Source organism: Tripterygium wilfordii, chromosome 22 (assembly GCF_013401445.1).
Source record: "Tripterygium wilfordii isolate XIE 37 chromosome 22, ASM1340144v1, whole genome shotgun sequence".
NCBI lineage: Eukaryota > Viridiplantae > Streptophyta > Magnoliopsida > Celastrales > Celastraceae > Tripterygium > Tripterygium wilfordii.
Window position 1 is genome coordinate 9478053 of NC_052253.1, and position 25474 is coordinate 9503526.

General features: G+C 38.2%; 3 protein-coding genes and 1 non-coding gene across 6 annotated transcripts; 1 reads left to right on the forward strand and 3 right to left on the reverse strand.

The window, feature by feature from the left end:
* Window positions 1–609: 609 nt before the first annotated feature.
* LOC119992213 (UDP-glycosyltransferase 87A2-like) lies at window positions 610–3026 on the reverse strand. The gene is made up of 3 exons (XM_038838887.1): window positions 2447–3026; window positions 1419–2345; window positions 610–1312 (listed from the first exon to the last, which is right to left on the reverse strand). Exons 1-2 carry the CDS (start codon window positions 2949–2951, stop codon window positions 1444–1446), a joined length of 1407 nt encoding a protein of 468 aa, XP_038694815.1. The 5' UTR covers window positions 2952–3026; the 3' UTR covers window positions 610–1312; window positions 1419–1443.
* Window positions 3027–5299: 2273 nt separating this feature from the next.
* Window positions 5300–8367, reverse strand: LOC119991503 (glutathione S-transferase T2-like). Its single transcript, XM_038837849.1, has 3 exons — window positions 8270–8367; window positions 6371–6698; window positions 5300–6038 (listed from the first exon to the last, which is right to left on the reverse strand). The coding sequence occupies exons 1-3, from the start codon at window positions 8365–8367 to the stop codon at window positions 5649–5651; spliced, it is 816 nt and encodes a 271-aa protein (XP_038693777.1). The 3' UTR covers window positions 5300–5648.
* Window positions 8368–9901: 1534 nt separating this feature from the next.
* LOC119991234 (transcription initiation factor TFIID subunit 15b-like) lies at window positions 9902–15173 on the reverse strand. 3 transcript variants are annotated; one of them, XR_005466195.1, is made up of 8 exons: window positions 14835–15173; window positions 14538–14673; window positions 13635–14337; window positions 13204–13354; window positions 13044–13122; window positions 11128–11333; window positions 10953–11009; window positions 9902–10351 (listed from the first exon to the last, which is right to left on the reverse strand). XR_005466195.1 is itself a non-coding variant. In XM_038837523.1 (6 exons), the coding sequence occupies exons 1-6, from the start codon at window positions 15049–15051 to the stop codon at window positions 11222–11224; spliced, it is 1398 nt and encodes a 465-aa protein (XP_038693451.1). In that variant the 5' UTR covers window positions 15052–15172; the 3' UTR covers window positions 10835–11221. The 3 variants fall into 3 exon arrangements, 1 of the variants encoding a protein (XP_038693451.1); XR_005466194.1 differs by lacking the exon at window positions 9902–10351 and having other exon boundaries at window positions 10835–11009; XM_038837523.1 differs by lacking the exon at window positions 9902–10351 and having other exon boundaries at window positions 10835–11333; window positions 14835–15172.
* A 9030-nt stretch (window positions 15174–24203) lies between these two features.
* Window positions 24204–24310, forward strand: LOC119992339. The gene has a single exon (XR_005466344.1). It is a non-coding gene; the product is annotated as a small nucleolar RNA R71 (small nucleolar RNA).
* The last annotated feature ends 1164 nt before the right edge of the window (window positions 24311–25474 follow it).

The following is a 25474-nucleotide window of genomic DNA, read 5'->3' on the forward strand; positions in this document are numbered from 1 at the left end:
TAAAAAAAAATAAAAAAAAATTAAGGAGACAACGGCTGTGAAAGAAGCTTCTTTCTGGCCGTTAATAGCCTTTTTGGCAGTGCGGAGCCGCTTTGCCAAACAGACTGCTCGGTGTGGCCTCTTGAAAACGCTGTTAGAGCATCAGTGGCATTGAGTTCAAGCTCACATATTGAACCGAGAAGCAAAAACTGCATTTTAGGAATCAATAAAAATGCTTCTACCACTCCCTGTAAAAGATGAGGATTTCTTTCCAAAGGTTCAAAAGATAATCTGCAAGGCGTATTTATGAAATTCCTGGTATGTGGTCCACAAGTTTGTTTTCCCTTTCCGATCGTAGGTAGTCCACAAGTTCGCTTTCCCTCTCCAGTTGATACAAAGTTAAACCTACACGAACGACTGTTAGTAACTGATTTTGGGTAGAATAGACCCGGACATGAGACTCTACTCTTATCAACTATTGAACGCGGATGACCAGAACGCGGATACCAGTCTTAAACGTAACATTCGTGATTCACAAACGCAGAACACTAGGATTTTCTCTGCTCTGAAAATTGGATTGGACTCAAACTAGCTACTTCAAGATAAAGCTAATTATATTAAATCTAGAAATTAATTGAAGGATACGAAAGATCTTACTAATTTAAAAACAGTGTATTAGAAATTAAACTTGCTAGTTTAGTCACCAAGAACAAAAGAAATAAATCTGCATCATAAAGGACTAGATGAATGAATGCTTTAACATTAGTATTAGAAGATCCACCATTGTTCATTGCCTGTTTAAATTTCTCCCGAAAGTCTCTGGCTCTCCTCCTCATTTTCTCCTTCTTTGCTGTACAAATCCATAAATTTCTTCACAATCCTCGAGACTACATCTCCTGTGACAAAGCTTTCTGCTCCAACACTGTCCTTTATTCCCCAACCAATCTACCAATCCTCCACTATCAGCTTACTGTTCATGCACTGATCTATAGACAACGGAAATGTAAGAAATGGAACAGCTGCAAAAAATGCCTTCTTTGACTGAAATCCACAGTGTGTCAAGAACCCTCCAATGGAAGAATGTGACAACACGCTCATTTGGTCACAGTCACACCATGGCACTACTAAGCCATTAGATCCTGAATTATCCACCACCTTTGTTTCAAGTTCATATATTGTAGTGAGGAGAAGAAACTGAGCCTTCGGAATCCATGAAAATGCTTCCAAGATTCGTGCCTATATGTTCTGGTCTTTTTGGTGATGGGAAGAGTAAGATCAACAAAACCGGTTGAGAAAATCCTGGGTATGTAGTCCACACGTTCATTGCCTTCCGCTACACAATGCAAAATGAGAAAGAAAATTGAGTCAAATGAACATAATACCCAGATACCAAAAAAACCAAATTAAAAGACATTGCATCATTCGATTACATATCTTACATCGATTAATGTAATGTACTCTCTTTCATCCAACAACGGTAGTGTTTGAGGTTAATGCTTGTGGCCTGTGCTCTCCTGAAATACCCTTGATAAATTCATCAAGGTTCGCAGAAGATGATCCACCTTCAGCAATAGCTCCTAGACAAGTCTCCCGAAGCTTTCTTGCTCGCCCTCTCATCTCTTTTCCTACTTCACTTTCCAAATCCATAAACTTTTGCACAAGCTCTGTCACATACTCCTTGCTCACCAAACTTTCTTTTCCCTCCTCTCTTTTGACCCACTTACCCACTCTCCATTCTTGGACAATTTGGTCACTATTTGAATCCTGGTCAAGAAACAAAGGGAAAGTAAGCATTGGAACGCCAGCAAAAACAGCTTCCAGAGTTGAATTCCATCCACAATGTGTCCAAAATCCACTGACGGAAGAATGACACAGAACCTTCAATTGCTCACACCAGGATAGCACTAAACCTGAATCACCACAGCTCTCTCTTAGCCGATCTGCCTCAGAACGAGCCACCCACAAGAATTGGACGCCACTGTTTTGCAGACCAACCAAAATTTCGTCGAATTGGGTACTTGAAACGGAAAGAAAACTTCCCAATGAGATGTACAAAACAGAGTCTGGTGGTTGAGAGTCTAGCCACTTTAGATAGTCAGGGTTGTTTTGACTGTTTTGAGATTGAAGGTCTAAGTAAGGTATAGCAGGACCGATAGGATAGACAGGAATTGAGAAGGTTGATTTCAGAGAGTTGATTATTGGGGACTCAAGCTCATGGAAGCAGGTGAGTAAAATATATTGTGCATTTGGGACCATTGAAATGCATTCAAGCAGAAGCTTCAACACTTTATGGTCGTTGGTAAGGAAAATTTGTTTTAGCTCTGACAAATGTTTTGGAGAAATTCCCAGAACATAGTTCACATTTGCTGCAGCCCAGAAGAAAATAATTTACATCACTACTTGATTGAACTGTCTAATTCATGCTGGCAAGTAAATAAACAAATTTTATGTACCGTTAGTCTGTTACCTAAAAGATCAAGCGGTGAGTGCCGGGTTCGGCTCTGTGTAAAGATGTCAAAATGATAAAGCATGGAGAAGAGTGACGCTGACATGGTCCAAACTGATGCCACCGGAATATTCCTGCGATTCCCGACGCCAATCACCCACCGGAGCTCAACATCGCCTAAGATCGCACTAACAGCCGGCGGATCAAGCAGATCCAGGAGCTCCTCAAACGGAGCTTCAATCCTTGTCATGACAGCTTCGTAAAAGCCAGAGAAGTCCGCCGCTTTAAGCCTCTCCGGGGGTATTACGTTGGGTACTGATGCGAGCCGGATGTTTGCTGGCTTGGGATCGGAGCCGATGTAGCCAAGCCACTCTTCCGTGACAACGAAGGTGATGAGAGTTGCTGGGTTTCTTGAAGCTAACAACTTACAGACGTTCATCATGGGGTTGATGTGTCCTCGGCCGGGGAACGGCATCGCCACCACGTGGCAAACACTGGTAATTGGACGCTCCTCCATATGATCCATGCTCTTGAACTTGCTGATAATCAGAACTTTTTTTTAGGATTAAAGCTATGGAGTAGTAGTAGTAGTAGGGGAGAGAGATTTGGTATCGCTTTTTTACAAACATTTACTTTTCCATCCTATTTTAATTATCTTCTATTTCTTTTTTGAAATGTCTCAAAATACATTATCAATTTCAATTAATTAAAACTAATTTTATTTATTTTTCTCATCTTATCTTTATTTACTCGTAAATTAAAAAGTTAGAGAAGCTCAACAGCAACTCAATAACTATACTCTATAAATAAGGGTATAAATGTTAAATTCAAAGGAAGTAATGCAATTTCTTAAACTGTGTGTAAAATTGAAGGGGACAATTAAAATGAGACGGAAGGAATATATTATTTGTTAGTATAAATGTTTGTATCCATCCAAACAATAATTCTTTGACATATAATCGGAGAGATTTCTGTATAGCATTTTATACTAATTTTGAAGTATTTCACTAGCATTTGTATATTACTTATCTCATTCATCCCCATTAATTTTACTTTATTTCACTTATACCCCCGAAATTAATAATAGTCAACGAAATTATTTTTTTAAATTAATTTGATTTATTTATTTTCATTAATTTTCTTTATTTTATATATTTAACTTTTATGTTTAGATACATTTATATGTCTAGCCTACAACTAAAATGTTTAATAGTCCTACGCATAATTTGTCACAATATGTTACACAACATAATTGTTACCAACAAAAATTCAACTAAACATCTACCCAGCATTCATGCAGCATATCTGCTATTAAAATTTTTCAACATTTCTGCTACCATCATTTCTGCTACCATCATTTCTGCTAGCATATCTGTTATTTTACAAATGTTTTACTAAACTAGGTTGTGGTCAATGGTCATGAACTCATGGGGGTTAGACCATCTAGAGTATACTCACTTAACAGGTTCTCCAAATGTGCAGTTTTTGCAGACTTTCCACAAATTTACAATTTCTCAAAAGTGCATCCATGAATGAGACACTCTAAACCACACTCTAAATCATTTAAATATTCATTTCTACAACCATTTTTTATTAGTTTAAACTTCATAAATTTTGCAACTAATATAACATAAAATATTACCATATTAAATAATAATCAATTGACATTAATATTACTCCCTCCGTCCCATTTTGGTGGTCCTTCTTTTGATTTTGGAATTTCCTAAAACTAGTCACTTTTCTTCATTAATTAACAATTTTATTGTTATATTTCAAAATTACCCTTGTTTTAAGGAGAGAAACAAAAGTATCGCCATAAATAAAGTCAAATTTTGGATAACATGGTTATTTTGTGTAATTGAATTACATTAAATGATATCCCCTTAAAAAGTTATATTTTCAAAAGTTGACAAACAAATTGGGACTGAGGGAGTAATAATTACAATAATAATTATTAATAATATTAAAAGTAAAATAATGTGTTAGTTGAAATGTGGCTATCAATGTGGTTTGTTGGGTTATGTGGCTATAAATATAGTTGTTGAATTATGTGGCTACGAATGTGGTTTTTGAGATACTTGGCTATGAATTGGTTGTTGAGTTGTGTGGATGTCATTTGAATCCTAACTGTGATTGAAGTACATTCACCATACTTTAACAAAGGTGTAATGCGGCTGAAAAATTGGGCTTATCATCTCTTCAAAAGATAACTGCACCACTTCGGATGCTTGCACATGGAGTATTAGCTAATTTCATGGATGAATATATAAGAATCGGGGAAACAACAACACTTGAAAGCTTACAAAATTTCGTGCAGTGCGTGATTGCTGTGTTTGGTGAGGAGTACCTACTATCTCCAACTGTCGATATCTTGCCAGACTACTTACAATCGATGAAGCCCGTGGCTTTCCTGGAATATTAGGGAGTATCGATTGTATTCATTGGAAGTGGAAGAACTGTTCAAGCGCTTAGAAAGATATGTACTATGGACATGTACATGAACCAACCACAATTTTGGAAGCTGTTGCATCCTACGACCTTTGGATTTGGCATGCATTCTTTGGAATGTCAAGGTCGCATAATGATATTATTGTCTTGAAACGATCTATTGTGTTCCAAGATCTGGCCATGGGGTGTGTTTTGGAAGTCAATTATTCTGTCAATGGTCACAACTACACAATGGACTGAAGTGTTAATGTACTTGCTGGTTGCTTAACAACTACACAATGGACTGAAGTGTTAATGTACTTGCTGGTTGCTTAACCAGTCTTCTTCATGAAGTTGCTGTGTACCTATTTGCTTTTAACCTATCAAATAAAATTAAGTCATTATGTATTTGTGTGTTTATATGTTTAAGCCATCATTCAAACAATAAAAAATAAAATTAACCAAAACTATTATAAGTTGGAATAATCCATAGACTACAAGTAAGTTTATACGTCCATCATTCAAACATCCCAATATAAACAAACATAGTAAGCCAATCACTGATGACGTCTAGCATGATCTCGATTTGTTGTGATTTCACGTGTTCACGTTGTATCTCATTCAACGTATTCAAATCGATCATCATTATCTGAAACTCTTTCTCTCTCTTTTGTAGCTCCAACTTCTCCACCTTTGTAATTACTCTCTGCTTTTCAACCTCGACTCTCTGGTTATCAGCTTCTGCTCTAACTTTTTCAATTCCAAGCTTTTCATTCTCGATCGATAAATAGTCTTGTCATTCCTTCTCAACTCTGAGCCTTTCAATTTTAGCCAATGTCATTCTATCTTCATGCTTTTTCTTCTTATCGATTATCAATTGACCTATGACATCTGTAAGGTTTTTGTGATCGGCCTTCACTTTCTTTCGTCGCTCTTTTTCAGCTTTTCTACCAGTTGGTCTCTCCATGTCAATAGAGATTGATCCCAAGATGTTATCATCATCCAAGTTGATTGGATCTTGTGTCTGTTTGGGGTTGGTACCAACATGCTTTCGTTTGGAGGAAGCTTGTCCAAATGAAGCTTGTCTCATATGCATGTTCCACTTTGGTTGATGCCTCAACAAATTCCAACAATGATCGAACTGAAAGTGTGTCTTTGTCATTTCATGATACATTTTTTTAGCCAACTGTACAAAACACAAACAGCAATATAAGTGGGTCATCTAATCCTTACATACCATGCAAAACCATGTACACTAATTATTGGAGTGGAGAACAAACACGAGCAATTTCTCAAACTAATCAGAAGCATTTTCACTAAAGAAAAATAATCAAGATTCAATGATCCAGCAAAGTAGCAAGGTCTGTGGAATGGATATTCTCAACATTGAAAGAACACAAAGCAACACATTGAACCTTATCTGAACAGAGTCGAAGGTTAAATTCATTTGCATGACATCAAAGCTTAATGATGATAAATATACATATGCAGCAATATAGCAAACATAAATACTTTTACCTTGTCAATCTTTATGGTTTCAGATGGTCGGAAAGCCTCTACTTGAGTAAGAAATCCGCAAAACTTGTTTACCACAACCTGGATGGATGACCATAGTTTATTCAACGATCGTTCCGTATGCACATTGTGATTTAGGCATCTTGTTGCATTGTATGTTGTTGCAATTATGCTCCCAAATGTCTTGGCCTTTTGATCGGTACCTTGAACTGCGTCTATGCTTATATTTAGCCAAGCGGAGACTAAATTTTTTTCCTCCTCAATTGAGAAGTTACCACCACGATTGAGAGTTCTTTGAGGTATTTGTTTCTCTTTTTTTGTGCTGTAACTTCTTCACATGAATCAAGAATTTGTACATTATCTTGAGTATTGTACAAGCGAGCATCGAGGAAGGGATCAAAATCTTCACGTAATTGGTTTTTCCATTCCTATAAAATAATTCCACACCTAGATCAAATCTCAAATCAACCCAATAAATAAAAGGCAACAAAATGAAACCCAGACCTAATCCACTATCTGTTTTAGCTGCAGGACTTTAAACTTTTTGTAATTTTTCTACACTATAGTGTACAATAATAGTTTAATATGTGTTGTGATTCATGTGTGGAGGACATGCTTCCCTTTTCTTTTTCCTCTTCTTGGTATGATTCAGTAAATAGAACTAAATTTCTAGTGAGCTTTACAAAACAAAATGGTTGAAACTAAATAGTATTTGCACTTTCACTGGAAAATTTAAAGGCAACAATTACACAATATAAATCAAAGAAAAGATACATGTAAATCAAACACTAAGAGATGAGGATGAGACAAGAAATTAGGGATAAAATAGCAAAATCTGGGGAAAAGAGAAGAAAAAACATGTTCCACTATCGACAATGAAAGGATGATAAATCCAATAAACAAAAATTACAGGCCAAGCAAGAGGAGTGTCAACATCGAAGGAGCAAGTCTATTTTCCACAAATAATCAAAAGCAAAATCTTTAACAAAAACTACAGAGAGAGTAAAAAAAATAGGACTAGGGTTTCGAGTTTGGATGAAAATTACCTAGAAATAACAAGAATCCTCAATCGTGTTCTCTCGCCGGAACTGGAGAAAAAGGAGTCGGCGACGTGAGGAACCAGAGTTGAAGTCGTTCAAGGCAAGAACCCGTGCATTTGTTAGAGGGAGAGAGACGTGAGAAGCGTTAATATATTTTTTTATTCCAAAATATTATATCAGTACTCTACAGTCATACCACTGATGTTTGGTATGATTGTAGCATACCAAATATATACAATATTAAACACAAATGTTGTTATGGGGTAGTATTTCACTAGAAAATAAACTTGTAGAGTGCAATAGGTGTTTACAGCTTCTGTTGTGGATGCCTTTAGGTGTCTGTGAGGTTTCTTGTTTTTTGGGCGTCATCTTTTTTTGTACATTGTGGTAATTTGTTTGCAATTGTGATTGGTGGTGTTGTTTTGAATCTTTTGATGTCCATTGTAGTAGTTTTTGGGTATGCCCCTTACATTTTTCGATGCATTACTTATTTACTAAAAAAGGTCGTATGAGAGAGAGCTTATAGATAATTATGCAATTATAAGAACAGTCTCAATTTTTCATGGGACTAAACTAATAAAGCCCTTTTAGCCTACAGCCTACAGCCCATGCCCAAACACCTTAACCCATATACCAACTCTGAATTCTCAAAACACATTGCCACTGCTAGTTGTCAAGGACTTGGTTACCCATTTGTGTAATTTATTCCTTCTATCATACTATGTTTCGATTGGTCTTACCAGATATGAATATATGTCAAATCATAATCCAAGTCATATGTGTCTAATCTAATTCATATGATCTCTAACCTAATTCATATGATCCCAAGTAATATGAAAAAAATTATTTTCTCATCACCTACTCATACTCTATCCAGAAATTCCTAGATCGCGGAACTGTTAGATCACATAGGACGACATCTCTCAGATCACCGAGAATGATAGATTTCTTATCGTACATTCACATGTCTCCATACATAAAACATGTAAACTGACCGTATGTGCATGGAACTCGTGGCTAGAGTAAGCGGCACTCCTACTACATATAGAGAGGTTGTTCAAGCACCAAAATATGACGGATTGAAGGATGTAATGGATAAAGAGATGCACTCTCTTCACAAGTATCAAAATTGAGATTTGGTGTCTCTTTTAAAAGCAAAAAAAAAATTGGTTGCAAGTGAGTCTGTGCAAATAAAGATGGATAGACCTAATGAGCATAATAGAGTGTGATTCAAATTGAGATTTGTTATAAATCTACACCCCCATACACATCAATAATATTGTCCGCTTTGGGTTGTCCAGTTTTCGTGGATACATTGTGGCCGCACAACTTTGTTTCATAGACCCAAGCAAGTGGGCTAAGCCTAACCCACTTAAGCCTATGAAAAGGCCTTGTTGTAATGTTAAGGGTGGGCTTGTCCTTCTAAATAAGGAATTAATCCCTACATCTTTTGATGTGGGATAACACTCCCCTGCACTTGTGGGTTGGGTTATGTCAGACCCAACAAGTGGAGTAGATGTCATATCCAACTAGACCGAATTGCCGAATTGCTCCAATACCATGTTGTAAATCCACACCCCTATATACATCAACAATATTATCCGTTTTGGGTTGTCCAGTTCCCATTGATACATCGGGTCCACACGACTTTGTTTCTCCTTAAGCCCAACCCACTTAAGCCTAGGAAAAGTCCTTGTTGTAGTGTTACGGGTGGGCTTGTCCTTCTAAAAGGTCGTTAAAAAAAAAGATTGCACGTGGGCTGACACTATAGTAGGTGGGCTTGCCCCAGAGCCCATTCCTTTGTGGAGTTAGGTTAACAGACAGTGGGTCATGTCCATTGTGGACGGGTTGGAAAAGAAAAAAAAAAAAAGCCGTTAAAAAAAAAAGATTAAAAAAAAGGACATTAAAAGTAACTAAGAAAGCCCTAAATCCACTGGACCTGGCAAGACTATGTGGCCCTGACTCACAAGGCTTAGGGCGATAAGTGGGTCGTATGCCGAAATGATACCGTCAGGACCATGCACGACGTCGTACATGTTCCTAGGGGGGAGGATTGATGAGAATCCCACATCGAAAGATGATGGATTTGGAATCTAACTTATAAAGGAAGACAAACCTCCTATTGTCAACCTGAGTTTTCAATAGAGAGTTTGACCCAAACTTATAACGCTAGACTTGGGCCCCCAATCCCGTGTGACGGGTATTCATCACTGTGTCCCTACTTTCTACCACTCTAAGCCTCTTCTATTTCACTTCTGAATTGCTCCATGCACGTGCATCAAGCCCGCTATGTTTCTACCACTCGGGGATTCCCCCTCTATTTCCCGTTCTGTGCACATGCATTTTGTCTGTCTTACTCGTCCATTTAACTTGGCAACTAGATGTTTCATACTTATCAGCGCAGTTATAGAACAAACAAATAACCAGACAACTTCTTGTCGCAACACTAACATTAAGATTAAATCACATTTTATCATTATTGTCGCTTTTTTCATTCATTAATCGATGCTATCTCTGCTAAGAAAAAGGTTTCTACAAACATGTATATACATTATTTTCATCCGTACCAACTAAGATAGGAAGAATGAGCCAAACCGCATTGTAGCACCTAATGGTGACGATGACAAACACCCAGCAGCCCCACAAAAGGGTGTCAACTAGCCGTTGAATAGGACTCCTCCCCAAAACCACCCACTACTATGACTTGCCATCGTGAGAATGTCGAGACGTTGGCAGACCCCAAGGGGAGTAGAAAACCAGCCTACCAGCCTACCAGCCTACCAGCCTGCCAACCCAAGAACAGTTCCCGTTTGCAGAAAAGCATATCAAACTGTTTGGTGCCCTTTGGCCGCATTCCATGTCGAAGCAGCGACAGACGTCATTTCTCGCATAGCACCGCCAGAAATTCAGTACGACACTGCATCCGACCTCATGGAAGCATTTCCTTGAAGACAAGGCATTTGCACAAGATAATATACTCGTGGTACAATAAATGAAGCCTAACAGAGCTCCATCCAGAAATTCATTAAAGTCAATACAGCACACTAAAACTTCATACTAGCTAATAACATAAAACAATAATACAAACACAAATTGCTTTCAAATAGAAGACTCAAAATAATTCTTACACCATGGACGGCAGGAAGACAACCAAATATAAAACTTACTAAAGTCATACTAATAACTGGGCTTCGTTTGTTTCCCCCAACTGTTAACAGCGGCAAATCATAGACCAAGGCTCTTAACATGACGAAACAAATTAACAAGTCACCATCACCCCTAAAGTTTCACTAGTCTCAAAAACAGTATTTTATATAGCAAGTCACTGACTCATCATTCCATAACATTGTTTCCAATCATTAAGATGATCAACTCACACAGAACAAAATATGAACGAATGAATTGAATTCACAATTTTAGCTGATCATGAACATGCAATTCAAAGAAGCATTTAAGATGTTAAACATGAAAGTGTATTAACAAAATAAAAGTAAACCATTATTCCAAACAAAGATCGAGCATGATTGTGAAAGATTAGCACTCACCTGAAATTATCAACCTACCTTAAGCAGCAAGCAATATAGGAGTTAATCCGCTCGTCTCTATAAAGACATTCACACAATTAAATCAACCTCATGCCTAGTAGTAAAACCCCCTCCAAGACGCAGCAGAAACAGGAGGAGAATAAGGGGTATTGTTCAAAATAAGTGAACAACCTACCTCTTAATCTCCAGTTCAGAAACAACTTGCCAATGGAATACAACAAAATCCCTTAGACCACAAATTCTTAGTACATTAAAATGCTTAGACATCCTCAGTATGGGCGAGAACGATTTCCCCCGTGTTGGTGTCTATCTGGCCCTGAACCACCTTCTCTGTAATTATTTCTGCGGTCTCCACCCCCATAGCCACCTCTACCACCACCTCTGTTTCACAATCAGGAAATGAATAAATAAATTCATCACAGATTTTTTCAAAAAAATAATTATAACAATAAAATTCAAGCCAATGGGCAGGGGTGGAGATAGCAGAGTTCCATGTTCGATGTTTATCAACCATTACATAGTAGTATGTTGTTGAAAGTATGATCAGAAATGCATAGAACACCTCTAAAGCACAACAAAGATAAAGTTTGGACGACCTTTATTCTTCTTAAAATGTTGACCACTCGCCTTATCCAAAATACTCAAGGTTTTTTTTGGGAAGGTGGGGGGGGGAGGGGGCCTAAAAGTGTTCTCACTACATTAGCTCAAATCAAGAGAAAGTCAAATGGAAAAAGAATTCCTCCACAAAAAAATGTGAGTAAAAACAGAAGAATCCCATATTGTATTCCAGCACCTGGAATACTTCCCACGACAAAGTAAAAGCTTGAACTATTAAGTTAGCTAACTCAAAAAGTCAAGAGAGCCATACAACTCACGTTTAACATGTTAAGAAATCATTTATTGCATCCAACCAAAGGTTATCAACTAACCAGGTGAATAGCCAAATGCACTAAAAATTGGAATAAACAAGTAGAGTCGGAACCAAAAACTCCATCCCAGACGTGCTTGGCTCTTGACAGTTGACTCTTGCCTCATCTCATCTAAGCAATCCCACGACAAAGTTTAAGCTTGAACTATTAAGTTAGTTAACTCAAAAAGTCCAAGAGAGCCATACAACTCATGTTTAACATGTTAAGAAATGAATGATTGCATCCCAACAAAAGGTTATCAATTAACCAGGTGATTAGCCAAATGCACTAAAAATTGGAATAAACAAGTACAGTCGGAACCAAAAAATCCATCCCGGACACTCTCGGCTCTTGCCTCATCTCATCTAAGCAAGCCCCGAGTAAATCTAACAACACTACTCCCAGCACAAAGTATAAATAGTCATGACAGAGGATATACTTTAGGTGTATCACACTCTCCATCCTGCATTCAACCAGCATTATGCTAACCAGGAATCCATAACTCAAAACACCACCTAAAAATCCCAGCACGGCCAATTAATTTAATTGCTTTCAACGACTCAAAATTGTGGATCGAATAGATGATACTCACTATGCGATGGAAACTAAGAGAAACAATTCTATCCTAAAGCGGCACAAGGACATCATTCAAATTTCAAATGGCAAATAGTCAGATGACCCAATTAATTGTTCGAACAATGCTCATCATCTATGTTTCAAGTAAGAAAGTAACAGCACAGACAATCAATATCTTATGGGACAAAAAAACTTTCTGAGGACCATAAAAATAAAGCCAACTCATAAGCAACCTTAGGAGGTGCTCACAGCATAAAAAAAAACAACAAACATGACCAGAAACATCAATAGAAAAAGACTAAAACGAGAAGCAAAATGAAACTTCAACATGGTTACATGATTGATTCCTAAAGTTTCTAGCAAGTTATCCAGGCACAACGAATAATCAATATCGCTACTGCATTCCCTTTCAAGCAGTAAGCACATATTAACATTTAACAAGGTGGTAAATGTAACATCACAAGAATTAAACTAGATTAGAATAATGCATGCTAAAACTACCACGACAACAAAGTTAAGCAAACCATGTCGTGAGATAACAGAGCACATGGTAAAACACCAACATATCAACATATTTTTACTTAGAAAGGATAGGCGGTCAAGGTACCCATTGTATGACGGTGGAGCCTTGGGAGCTGTTTTTTCTGCCATTGCAACACTGATTTTATAGCCTCTCATATCGTAATCTGGACAAAATATCACAGTTACACTAGCGATTTTTTTTTATGAAATTAGGATTATAGAACAGAAGGAAAACAAACTAGTACCGTTGAAAAACCCTCCAGCAGAATGAGCAGCAGATGGATCTTCATAAGACAAACATGCATCTCCCTTATTGTTTCCCTTCTCATCTGTGTATATTTTTATGTTCCAGGGCCACTGATCTTTATAACCTCGCTTCTGCTTAATTCTTCCAACCTAAACAGGAATTGTACCATTAGAATTTCAACCGAAAAACTCAGAAATTCCTCGTTTATTATATCAATGAAAAAAAGTCTTTCCTTCGAAATTCCTTGATTACAAAATAGATTTTTCTATTTTTGAATGCAACTTGATTTTAAATAGATTATTGCACCAGAGAAGTAAATAAATGGTGTAAATTAAAATGTTACTAAGTCCCTCAGGTACAATACTTGCTATTCAAATCAGTCAAGTACAATTTAGACATGAAGTTCGAAAAATAAGATCCGAATATTACTTGTCCAATGCCGGAAAAGAGATCTCTAAGTTCTTCTATGGTCACATCTGGAGGCAGATTTGATATATATATTCTGGAGTTGTCACAAGAATCCCCACAATTCCCATCACACTGCTTGATTTTGACAGAAGCATCAGCAGGAGCGCCATGACCACCACCCTGATGCCTAGGACCGCCAGCAGAATATCCACCAGGAGCACCCCTACTGCCACTTCTAGGTTCCGCCATGGCATCACCGCCATAACCGCCAACAGGGCCACCGTAGGAAGGAGGGTATGATGTTGGACCACCAGTATAGCTAGAGGGTGGAGGAACGGCATCCGTTCCATACTTTGTGTCACCCCCATATGAGTTTGGAGGGGGCGGATAGTTTCCACCAGCACCACTATAAGGAGGTGCAAGTGGAGGAGCTTGATCATAGACACCATCCCCCATTTCTTGATTACCACCATACGAACCCCCTCTACTGCTGCCACCAGTCCTCCCATCATAATCTCCACCTCTTCCTCCATTGTAATTGCTGCTTCTAGCCCCATCATAATTTCCACCTCTACCCCCTCGATTACTTCCATATCCACCTCCACTTCCTCCTTTATTATACCCACCACCCCCACTGTTACCACCACGATCATTGCCACCCGCAGGAGAGGGAGCACCACATTTGTTACACTCAACTCTTCTGGCAAAGTTCAAATTACCACAGCTACATACACATATACCAGTTTCAATTACAAATAAAATAAAGGAACATAAGTGAAGCAGAAAAATATCCCATCCAAATAAATTTGCAATTCTTAGTACTAACCGACTCCACACAATTAAGCGGGACAAAATAACGAACTAAAGGAGAAAAAAAATAAACCTAAATAAATTAAGTCAGTAGATCAGAGAGAATTAGCCTACCTTGGATTAGGGCAAACCCAGTCACCATCCCTGCCACTTCCTCCTCTACCACCACCTCTGCTTCCGCCACCGCTGCCGCCGCCACGGCCGCCGCGATCCGCTCCGTGATATCCTCCTCCACCACCACCACCTCCTCCTGCATCCATAAAAAGTGAGAACCCAGAAACATCGAAAGACGGGACAAGAACACTCCGCATAAAGAGAGTAAAGAGACGAGTAAAACGAATCTAAAACAATATACCAAATATAAATCAGATCAATCACAGGAACAAAAACGAAGAAATAATGGAAAAGTACCTCGATATTGTGAATTTCCTCCGTAGCCGCCGCCGCCGCTTCCTCCTCTACCGCCCCCTCCATAACCACTACCTCCTCGGCCTCCATGACTCCCACTACTACGACCACCGTCGCCTCCATAACCTCCGTATCCTCCTCCTCCTCCACCACCATATCCACCATCTCCGTAAGAGGGAGGAGCAGATTCGCCGCCGTCTTGACCGTACATCCCAGACATGATCTTCGCAAGAGAGAGCAAGTGGATTAGGGCACACTGAACCGGTGTATAGTGTTTGGCTTTGGATTTATATTTATTGACCGACTCGGAGATATTTTTCTCTTTTCTCTCTTCTCTCTTCTCTTGCCGGCTTTTAGAGCCAAACAACTACTTGCGGGGATATATTCTTCTACATCTGTTACCCATTATGTGTATCTTGATCGAACGGCCCAATATTGCTTGCGAGAAGAGTGTCGAACATTAGAGAATCAAAATGGCATAGATCGCTTTGTTGATGAACAACATTCGATGATCTGGACGTTTTTGTCGCCTTACTGCTTTAAAGTTTAAACCGTAATTTTTAAATCCGATTCGTGTACCGACCCATAAAAACTGAAGATTCAATGATTTCGAGGTTCAACCATTACAACGGAGATTGAACCGCATAGTTTTAATAAATAATAAAATAATACATAGTTATTTATAGTTTAATAGTTATATAGTATATAAGTATATAGCAAGTTATACTTTGTTTATAGGGATAAAATGCATACTTGCAGGTTGTTTTCCAAACACAATTCCGAAGTCTGGACTCTGGACTCTGTACAAATAAGTAAATAGAGAAGCACGAAGTACATGAGAACAGCCCTACTAGAGATATTACAATAAATCAGACATTATTTATTAGAGAAACTCCCTTATCTTAAACTATGCTATTCACATCTTTGGTAAAATACTAAAACATGTACACAGGTATAACATCAGGTTCATCATCTTTTATTCTAACTCTAAGTTAAAACGCAAAACATATTCCAATCTTCTTTTTTTTTTTATATAGAAAGAACATACTCCAATCTTAATGGTTTAACACTATAACATCGTCAAATAAAATCGATAGAGTTTGAATTGCACATATGAAGAATGGTTTGACATTATAACTATCACGTATCAAGATTCAACTATCACTATCAGTTTCAAGATTCAAGACAGACGATGAAACTGAACAAACTTAACCTAAAGGTCCTAAAGTCTGTACAGAGACTCGAAAAGCAAGAGATAGAGCTGACCCGGATCGTCCGTTGCCTTGCTGCCTTGGAGTTGGTGGTGGTCAGTGGTTGCCGTTGTGACTCGATCGATGAGGACTGGAGAGAGAGATCGAGATTCAATAGAGAAAGGTTAGGGATGAGATCTAGAGAAGCACACTAGTAGAGAGAGATTTTAGGGCTCGCTTAGGGCAATTTTGGGGAAATTGACTTGAAGACAGTTGACTTGAAGGTAAATTTATATATTTGGGCTTATAAATTATTAATGGAAAGAAATTATTTTACGGTTTTAAGGTAATTTTCTCTCAAGCGGTTTTTCACCTAAACCGCTGGGTCACGGTTTTTGTGGGTCAATGAGTTAGTTCGCGGTTTCTCACGGTTTAATACGTAAACGGTCTTTTTCATGAAAAAAAAACCGCGGTGGCCCCCGGTTCACGGGTTTCATGGTCGAACTGGTGGGTCGGTCTAGGTTTAAAAACTATGGTTTAAACTATAGTCTTTATTTTCTAAAAAATATAAAAAATATAAATTCTTTGGTTATTTCATTTGTCAACACAGAATCCAGCCAAAAGATAACTTTTTTTTTCAAATCAAAATACCAAAAAACATTTCTTGTAAATAAACGGTCTTTCCTAACCTTGTATTTTTGTCCTTAATTAGCATTTGAGGAATAGAAATCATGATTTTGTACCATCTTGGTTTGTAGGATGAGTTCTTCTATGATTTCCAGAGTCAATGTTCACTATGGGAGTTTCCTCGTTAACAATAATCATAGATATGTATGCGGTAAAGTGAGAACTCTTATGAGTGCTAGATTAGAGTCTTGAACAAAATTATATTGTGCAGATTATCTACAAGATGGGCTTGATATTGACTTGCAATATGTGGACTTGAAATTTCTGAGGAATGGTCAACCTCTTTTCTTGTGGTTTGGTTGACCTAAAAAACGACATTGGTTACTATGATATGGCAATCATAGGAGCTGCTCATGGGTATGTGAATTTGTATGTTATTCACCCTGTTACTGAATTGAGTAATGACAATGACTCCAAAGAGAAAGAATCTCCTGAGAATGATTTACATGAGAATGAATACATTGAGATTGATTCCTCTTATGACGAAGAATCCTTTGACAAATAATATATCTCCCTAGCAAGAGGAAGGGAAAGTTTGTTTAGGTAAGGATAATGTATTTTTATGCCTTTGCTACTGTTGTACATTGTATAAACTTTCTTGTGCCTTTTCTACTATTGTACATTGTATAATGTAAGAGCTTCTATGTTGTTGGGATATAGATTTTTGAATCCATTAAGAGTGGTGGCTGTTGGGTCTAAATTTAACCTTACTAGCAAGTGTACTAGTCGGCGACTACAGCACAATGATAAGCAAGGGTCGAATCCACAGGGACGGTGTTATGTCTAATCCAAATGTATACTTGTATGTATGTATGGACAATGCAAACAAAAGTAAAGTTCAACTCAAGATTGTTTGGTTTGGTAATTAAACTAAGACAAGCAAATAGTAAATTGTTTTTGATATTTTCTTGGAATAAGGATGCAAATTACACTAATGCAAATGAGATGAATGGGATGAACACCAAGGCTTTGGAATCCCCCTTGGGAAATGACTTGCAATGACACAAATTCACACACATATTTGCTAAGTCGGTTTTAGCGCACTTAAGCCAAATCTCCCTAAAATCGATTACTAGCCATCTTATTGGTCTAGGTCGGATATTCCTAAATACATTCTAGCCATCTTATTGGTCTAAACATGCATAGGAATTCATGGAGTTCTATGGAGATTAGAATTCATACAAATTGTCACCTAATTAAAGGGAGACACATTCATAATCAAGTGTTTCAAGAAGCATAATCTACTTGACATATTATTGTCTAAGCAAATTCTCCAAACAATTTCATCCAAAAACCTAAAGTGTTGGCCAAACACGACAAGCATGAAAAAATTGCAATCAAACATAGAAACACAAGATTTATACCCAAATCAACTCATATATATGTAAATCAAGTCATAAACAAAGTCATCAAACCCAAGGCTTCAACCTAGCCTTGGCAAAAGAGGTTTAGTTACACATAATGAGAGAAAAACACAAGAGGAGAGATGAGAAAATCATGAATAAACCCAATTAGTTGAGTAAATCCAAGTTGAGCTGAAGAATCTCTCCTCCTAGCTCCAAGAGTCGCCTTCCCCCTCTGGTTTCGCTCTCCAGAAAATCAGTTTTCGGTCCAAAAGTCCCCTTCCGCTCGGGAAAATCGCGAATTAAAACAAACCCAAAATCTGTCTTTTGCGCCTAGGCGTGTTGAATTCACGCCTAGGCGTACCACGCCTAGGCGCAATCCTAGGCGTGGTATATATTTTCAATCATCTTCACATCAAATGCTCTCTGGACTGGGCGTGCATAAATGATTCTGGGCGTGCACAATGGTGCGCCTAGGCGCACGCCTAGGCGCGTTACGCCTAGTCCCACAATTCAAATGACCATAACTTCTCCATATGACCTCTGATTTGCCTGATTTTAGCTTCTACGGAAAGCTTGATATGTCTAGTTTCCAATGCCTTTTATTTCACGCGATTCCAATAACATGACAGAAAGTTATGACTATTTGAACACACGAAGGTTGGTGGACATTTCCTTCAATTCAGCCCATTTTCCGTCGCTTTTTCATCCAAACCGCAATCAACCTATCAAAATACAAATCAACACATAAATACACTCATTATTTATCAAAAGAAAGCTTAAGAGGGGGATATTTCTACCAAAAACAATAGGTATTATCATACCTATCAAACACCCCACACTTAAACCTTACTTGTCCTCAAGTAAAACTAAACAAAGTACATCTACCAACTAACATCCTAACTCACTAACGCAGGAATCGCGATTGCATTTAGCATATGCAACAAGCCGTTAAACCCCTACGTGTCCCTAGTGGAGGAGTTTTGTCTCCAGAGGGCTTACAAGAATGACACCCACAAACGTTTCAAGATAACTCAAATCAAACATATTGGAGGGAAATCACTAGAATCGAAACAATATACATCAATGTCATCCAATCAAAAAAAATGTGGAGACCCCACACTTCATACAAACATATACTCAGTGAAGATTATCCGTACTCAATTACTTCGTCTACATTAAGTGCGTGCAAAGAAGAAATGTATAAATATTTGGCTTCCAAGAGTTCATAGGCGCCAAACATAGTCACATTCCAAGAATTCCAAGAACAGTCAAGTAGTAATACCAAGGCACTTTTATTTATATACATACTTCTCTTCTTCTTCTTCTTCTTCTTCTTCTTCTTCTTCTTTTTTTTATTTTTTTTTATTTTTTTTCTTACTAGGCCCGTGCAATGCTCACTCCTTTAAGCTTTCTAGTCAACCCATGTAACGAGTTCTCAACCAATGACTCCCAACCAGTTGGTTTAGGGCATTATGTGATAAAGCACGCCTCGGATCAATCACTCGAGTTGAAAAGGCTTCGAAGTTAAGCTAGCCTAGTATGTTCATCATGATTGTCTTACCTTTTTACGCGAAACTCGAGTTGGTTAGACAAGAGCCCCGGTCACTCGGCAAGATCACAAGAGCGGAACATGCTTTTAATCATCATCAAATTTTTTTTCTTTTTTTTTATTTTTTTAACATGCATGTAATTAACTAGTGCCAAGAATATCACTAACATAGTGTTCTAGATCATCTTAGAGAAAGTCCACATTCAACATCTATTCACCCAAGTCATACCCCACAAGCATACATTCTTGTGCAAGTGAATTCAAGTGATTATCCAATAGAGTATACGTCAAGCATATAGAAGGATATGATGGGTTCCACAAACCAAGATCAGCTGCATTTCAGTATAACACTCAATTCAACAGAAAACTCCCATAAATATGCAAGATTCAAGCACTGAACAATTTTTTTTTTTCAAAAATTTTTTTTTCTTCAAAATTCAACTATTACAAAAATCATGTAAAATTTCGCACAAGAAAATCCATACGCAGTCCACCACCCCACACTTTAAAGAATGCATTGTCCTCAATGCAAAACATAACAATGTAATAATGCACTAAAAAGAGGTCAAGCTGAAACAATACAACCTGGGGGTTGGAGTCATGCATCGAGTGGACTGGGGTACTGGCCTGGCCATAATTCTTCAATGTCTTCATGCACCCTCTTTTGCATATGAACCCTTTTTTTTTTATATAAACACACACGCCTAGGCGTGTATAAGGTGCTCCTAGGCGTGCACAATAAGTGCCTAGGCGTGGTCTGGCTATAAACATAATGCCCAGAAATTTGAACTTTCTTCATTGGGTTGCCTCCCAAGTAGCGCTAAGTTTAATGTCTTCAGCCAGACGTAGTTGTACCTACAAAATCAACCAAGTATGCATCAACACTTAACAATTAAGCAAACTCTCACCCCAAACTTTAAGAACATGCATGGTCGTCAATGCAAATAAATAAAGGGAGGGAGAAAGCTTAAACACAACACTTGTTTTAGATAAGGAGAGAGACAACCTGATTTGGAGAAATCACCACAAGCCTCAACACCTTCACAACAATTCTTGGGAAACAAATCAAGGAGGATGGTGCATAGGATACTTTCCATTCAGAATCCCCGAAACATTTGGCCCACAGAATTCAAGTTGGCGAGCCACAAATTTCCACCCTTTTTCTATCTTAGAATTCGTTATCGTGAAAGTACCATGGATAGACAATTTCAATGTCTCAAAAGGAGCACTCGCTTTACCTCTCAACATTGTTTTGGACCGTGCCTTTTTCAACTTCCTTGCTCTTGTCCGCACTCCTTTCAAAGTTGGAGATAGCTTGCTAGTAACAAGGGAAGTAGCCACGAGCTCGTTGGATATTGGCGATGATGGGGTCCTTTTGCTTTCAATGCTATCACCAACCACATATTCCACAACCTCATCACTTGAAGCCGTTTTTGTCAATAAATTCACTCTCTCATAGCCTACCATATCAACATGAAGGCATTCTCTAATGACATCCGGACTCTTCATAGCCTTAAAGATTTTGAACTCAATGGTCTTGTCAAAGACTGTCATTGTGAGCATGCCCCTTTTCACATCTATAATGGTCTTTGTGGTAGCCTTAAAACCGCGGCCTAGAATGAGTGGTACATCTCTTGTCGGATTAGGTTCACCCTCCATATCAAGCACCAGAAAATCCACCGGAATAACAAACTCACTGACCGGACCTCTATTTTGAGGTCCTAATACCACCTAATTAGGGAGTTCTAGTATCTTAAGTAATGTAATTGTGTTTAAATAAGTTAGTTTTACTCTTATGATTGTCTTTCATTGGTTTTGCAGAAAATATGATTAAACCGACAAAATTAGAAGCTCTCGGGATTGAAGAAAAGTTCATAGAGATGAAGAATTGTCCGGACACCTTCATTGGATGTTCGGATAATTGAATCAAAGGGCAAAAAGGTGAAAGAATCATGAAGCTACAGCTAAAAATGAAAATCAGCACAAACTGTCCAAACAGATTTCAACCGTCTGGACAGTTGGAACCAGAGGGTTTAATTGTCCACACAGATTTCAACCGTCCGGACAGTCGCCCGATTTCTGCATTCCGAGAATGATTAATTGAGCTGGGTTTTTGGGTATCTCTCAAATGTAACCAATGAGAGAAAGCTTTGTAAGGGTAAATAGGTCATTATACTTGTAAAAGAGGAGAAAACCCTAAGATTGGGGGACTCTCTCAATTCATTCATCTCCTCCAATTTCTTGCCTCCATTGTTTTTCTCTCTATTTCTCTCTCAAAGTTTTTCTTGGTTTCTTGTGATTTCGTGTGTAGACATTGATTTTCATCTATAAAATTGATGTTTATGTCCATTATGATGAGTGGCTAAGTTCTCTTTCTAGTTTCTAGTCCCAAACGGTGGGTGCTCGGTTTCAATTACTCAAGGTATGTTCATTGAATTGTAGCTTTGATTTTGCTCTTTTAATTTCGTGGTTGTGTGATTGGATCTATGGAGATGACATATTTGATTGTATTTTTGGATTGTCTAGTCTAGGGATTGCATCTAATGTGTTTGATTGAGAATTGTTAAACCCATTGCATGATTTCCTTAATTAATTGAGTTTTTCATTGCATAACTATTAATTATGTGTATTGATGATGGGGTTTTGGGTTAAATTAGGAATGTGCATGGGAGAGTTATGGTTAATTGATCTTTGAGTGTGAAACTAGGGTGTTAGCCAAGCCAAGCCCCAAGGGGGAATATTAATTCATAATATTAGGTGCTTATCCCTTTGCGTTCATCATAGATTAAGAGACCCGATGACCTACATGTATGAATTGAAGTCTTATAACCCAATTCTCTTTGCATATGCATGATTGATAGTATCACACAATGCATTGTGTATGGTTGTGTGTGTTTGCAATGATACGTTGAGTATGAGAACCGAGTAACCACCGGGACGGATTAGAGACTAGGTTTTTAATTAATTGTTTTAAATCCAATTTGTGCTTACTTTGATTACAAAATTGCTCATGCTACCGAGTCATTCGGCCCATTTCTTTTACTTGCTTTTATTTGATATTCATTGTGTTTATTAGTGTTAGCTAGTCATTTGCATATCATTCACTTCAAATTTGCATTGCTTCCTCGTGGATCGATACCGGACTCACCGGTTTATTACTTGACGATACCCTACACTTGGGGTAAGTACACACACACACTTTGGCATCGGTCACTCACCCACCTTTACTAAAACATCTTCAACTAACCCAAAAGGATGCACTAAAGAGCGATCAGCTAGTTGGAGAGTGACTGAAGTTGGTTTCAACTCACCTATCTTCAAAGTAGTGTAAACAGAATAAGGCATGATATTTACACTTGCACCAAGATCCATCAAGGCCTTTTCAATTTCTTTCTCTCCAATAATACAAGGAATGGTAAAGCTACCCGGATCTTTTAATTTGGGCGGGAGCTTCTTTTGTAAAATAGCACTCGTTTCTTCGGAGAGAAATACTTCTTCATGATCACTTATCTTCCTTTTGTTAGTGCACAACTCCTTCAAAAATTTTGCATATGCGGGAATAGACTTAATTGCCTCAATGAGTGGAATATTAATCTCTACTTTCTTCAAAACTTCAAAAATATCCCGATTATACTTGCTTTTCTTAGCCGGGGCAAGACGAGATGGAAAAGGCACTTTTGGAACATACTCTTCTACTTCCGGCTTTTCCTTCTCAACATGAGGTATTTTGAAAGCACTTGGCTCCACCACTATAGGCTCATCATGATTCTCACCTTCAAGCTTTTTATACTCAATCTTGTTATCCACATTTTTCCCACTTCGCAAAACAGTAATAGCATTAGCATCCTCATACTGCTTAGGATTTACCTCAGGTTGACTCGGCAGCTTTCCTGGCTGTCTTTCACTCAAGGCATGAGCAAGTTGTCCTACTTGCATTTCAAGCTCTGCAATAGATTGAGTATTACTGGAAACAGTTTGTTGCAACTGAGTCATTGACTTGCTCATCTCTGCTTGGGAATGTTGCATTGTGACTTGTGATTGAGCAAGTTGGGAAATAAGGTCCTCCATAGTAGACTTCCTTGCATCTTGAGAAGGTGGTTCTTGTCGTGGAGCTTGCCAAGGTCTGGGCCCTTGATTGAAATTCTGGGGTGAAGCATAGGAGAAATTGGGGTGATTCTTCCATCCTGGGTTATATGTGTGAGAAAAGGGGTCATTCTGCTGTCTATGAAAAGGTTGAACTGCATTAACTTCCGCTTCAGGAAATGTCCCACTTCTAGAACATACATGAGTAGGATGATCGATGCCTCCACAAATGCCACAAGGCTCCAGATTTCTACTCAGCAAAGTCACTACCGCATCCAATTTCCTAGCCACGGATGCCATCTCTGTATTTGAAGCACTAGCCTCATAAACCATGTGTCTAGGAGCATCAAGATCACGATTATCCCATTGTGAGGAATTTGCCACCACAGTTTCAATAATTTCATTGGCCTCAGTCGGTTCCTTAGCCATAATATTTCCTCCAGCAGCTGCATCTAACCTATGGCGGCATTCATCAGCCAGATGTTGGTAAAAGTATGATATAATCTGTCATGGCAAGAATTGATGATGTGGGCAACCAATCAATAAAGTTTTATATCGCTCCCAAGCCTTAAAAAGTGGTTCTCCCTTGTTCTGCCTGAAATGGAAAATCTGATCCCTAAGCCTCTGTGTCCTTGACTGAGTATAGAACTTCTGAATAAACTTAGCAGAAAGTTGATCCCAAGAAGTGATAGAATTTGGTGGCAAAGTCTTGAACCAGATCTTAGCACTTTCCTTAAGAGAAAAAGGAAATAGCTTCAACCGTATGAACTCTTCAGATATGCCTTGAATTTTTTGAGTGCCACAAATCTCCAAAAAATTATCAATGTGATCACTAGCATCTTGATTTTCCGCTCCTGAGAATGATGGGAGCATGTTAATCACATGACATTTAAGCTCATAAGATAGATTTGGCGGAAAGGTTGGTAGTACGATGCAAGATTGTCTAGTAGAGAATTGTGGCATAGAGTAGTCCATGATGGTAACAGGAGCATTTGCATTGTTGGCATTGTTGCCAACTTCTTCACGATTTTCAGCCATGCTCGCTTGTTCAGAATGTTCTCCCAAAATTTTGTCACTAGACGAACTAGAGCTGGATGTAGGAGAGATAGACTGAGTAGAAGATTGCTCCTCAAGAAGGTCCTTGTCCCTCTTGTTCCTTCGTGTACGTTCCAAGTCTAGATCAACAGGAAGAATTTCAGTATCTTGAGAACGCCTTCCTTGCATGAACTACAAACAAGAAAGAATAGTATAAGGATCACTAATTGTCAAGTAAGTAAAAACTAAACTAAGTATGTAAGTATCTATGTAGATAAACAAGAATGGATCAAATATAAGCAACTGTCCCCAGCAACGGCGCCATAAACTTGTTGGGTCTAAATTTAACCTTACTAGCAAGTGTACTAGTCGGCGACTACAGCACAATGATAAGCAAGGGTCGAATCCACAGGGACGGTGTTATGTCTAATCCAAATGTATACTTGTATGTATGTATGGACAATGCAAACAAAAGTAAAGTTCAACTCAAGATTGTTTGGTTTGGTAATTAAACTAAGACAAGCAAATAGTAAAGTGTTTTTGGTAGTTTCTTGGAATAAGGATGCAAATTACACTAATGCAAATGAGATGAATGAGATGAACACCAAGGCTTTGGAATCCCCCTTGGGAAATGACTTGCAATGACACAAATTCACACACATATTTGCTAATTCGGGCATAACGAATCCGTACCTAAGTCGGTTTTAGCGCACTTAAGCCAAATCTCCCTAAAATCGATTACTAGCCATCTTA

Bases quoted from the DNA above. Each gene is read 5' to 3' on its own strand.
- LOC119992213 (XM_038838887.1), bottom strand. From the start codon at position 2,951: ATGGATCATATGGAGGAGCGTCCAATTACCAGTGTTTGCCACGTGGTG. The intron at 2,346-2,446 runs GTAACAGACTAA...TCTGGGCTGCAG, and splicing joins CTCACCGCTTGATCTTTTAG to CAAATGTGAACTATGTTCTG.
- LOC119991503 (XM_038837849.1), bottom strand. From the start codon at position 8,367: ATGTACGATAAGAAATCTATCATTCTCGGTGATCTGAGAGATGTCGTC. The intron at 6,699-8,269 runs GTAGGTGATGAG...ATTCATGTGAAG, and splicing joins AATTTCTGGATAGAGTATGA to AAGTTACAGCACAAAAAAAG. The intron at 6,039-6,370 runs GTAAAAGTATTT...TGTTTTGTACAG, and splicing joins AAACCATAAAGATTGACAAG to TTGGCTAAAAAAATGTATCA.
- LOC119991234 (XM_038837523.1), bottom strand. From the start codon at position 15,051: ATGTCTGGGATGTACGGTCAAGACGGCGGCGAATCTGCTCCTCCCTCT. The intron at 14,674-14,834 runs GTACTTTTCCAT...TTATGGATGCAG, and splicing joins AGGAAATTCACAATATCGAG to GAGGAGGTGGTGGTGGTGGA. The intron at 13,123-13,203 runs GTACTAGTTTGT...TATTTTGTCCAG, and splicing joins TGCTGGAGGGTTTTTCAACG to ATTACGATATGAGAGGCTAT.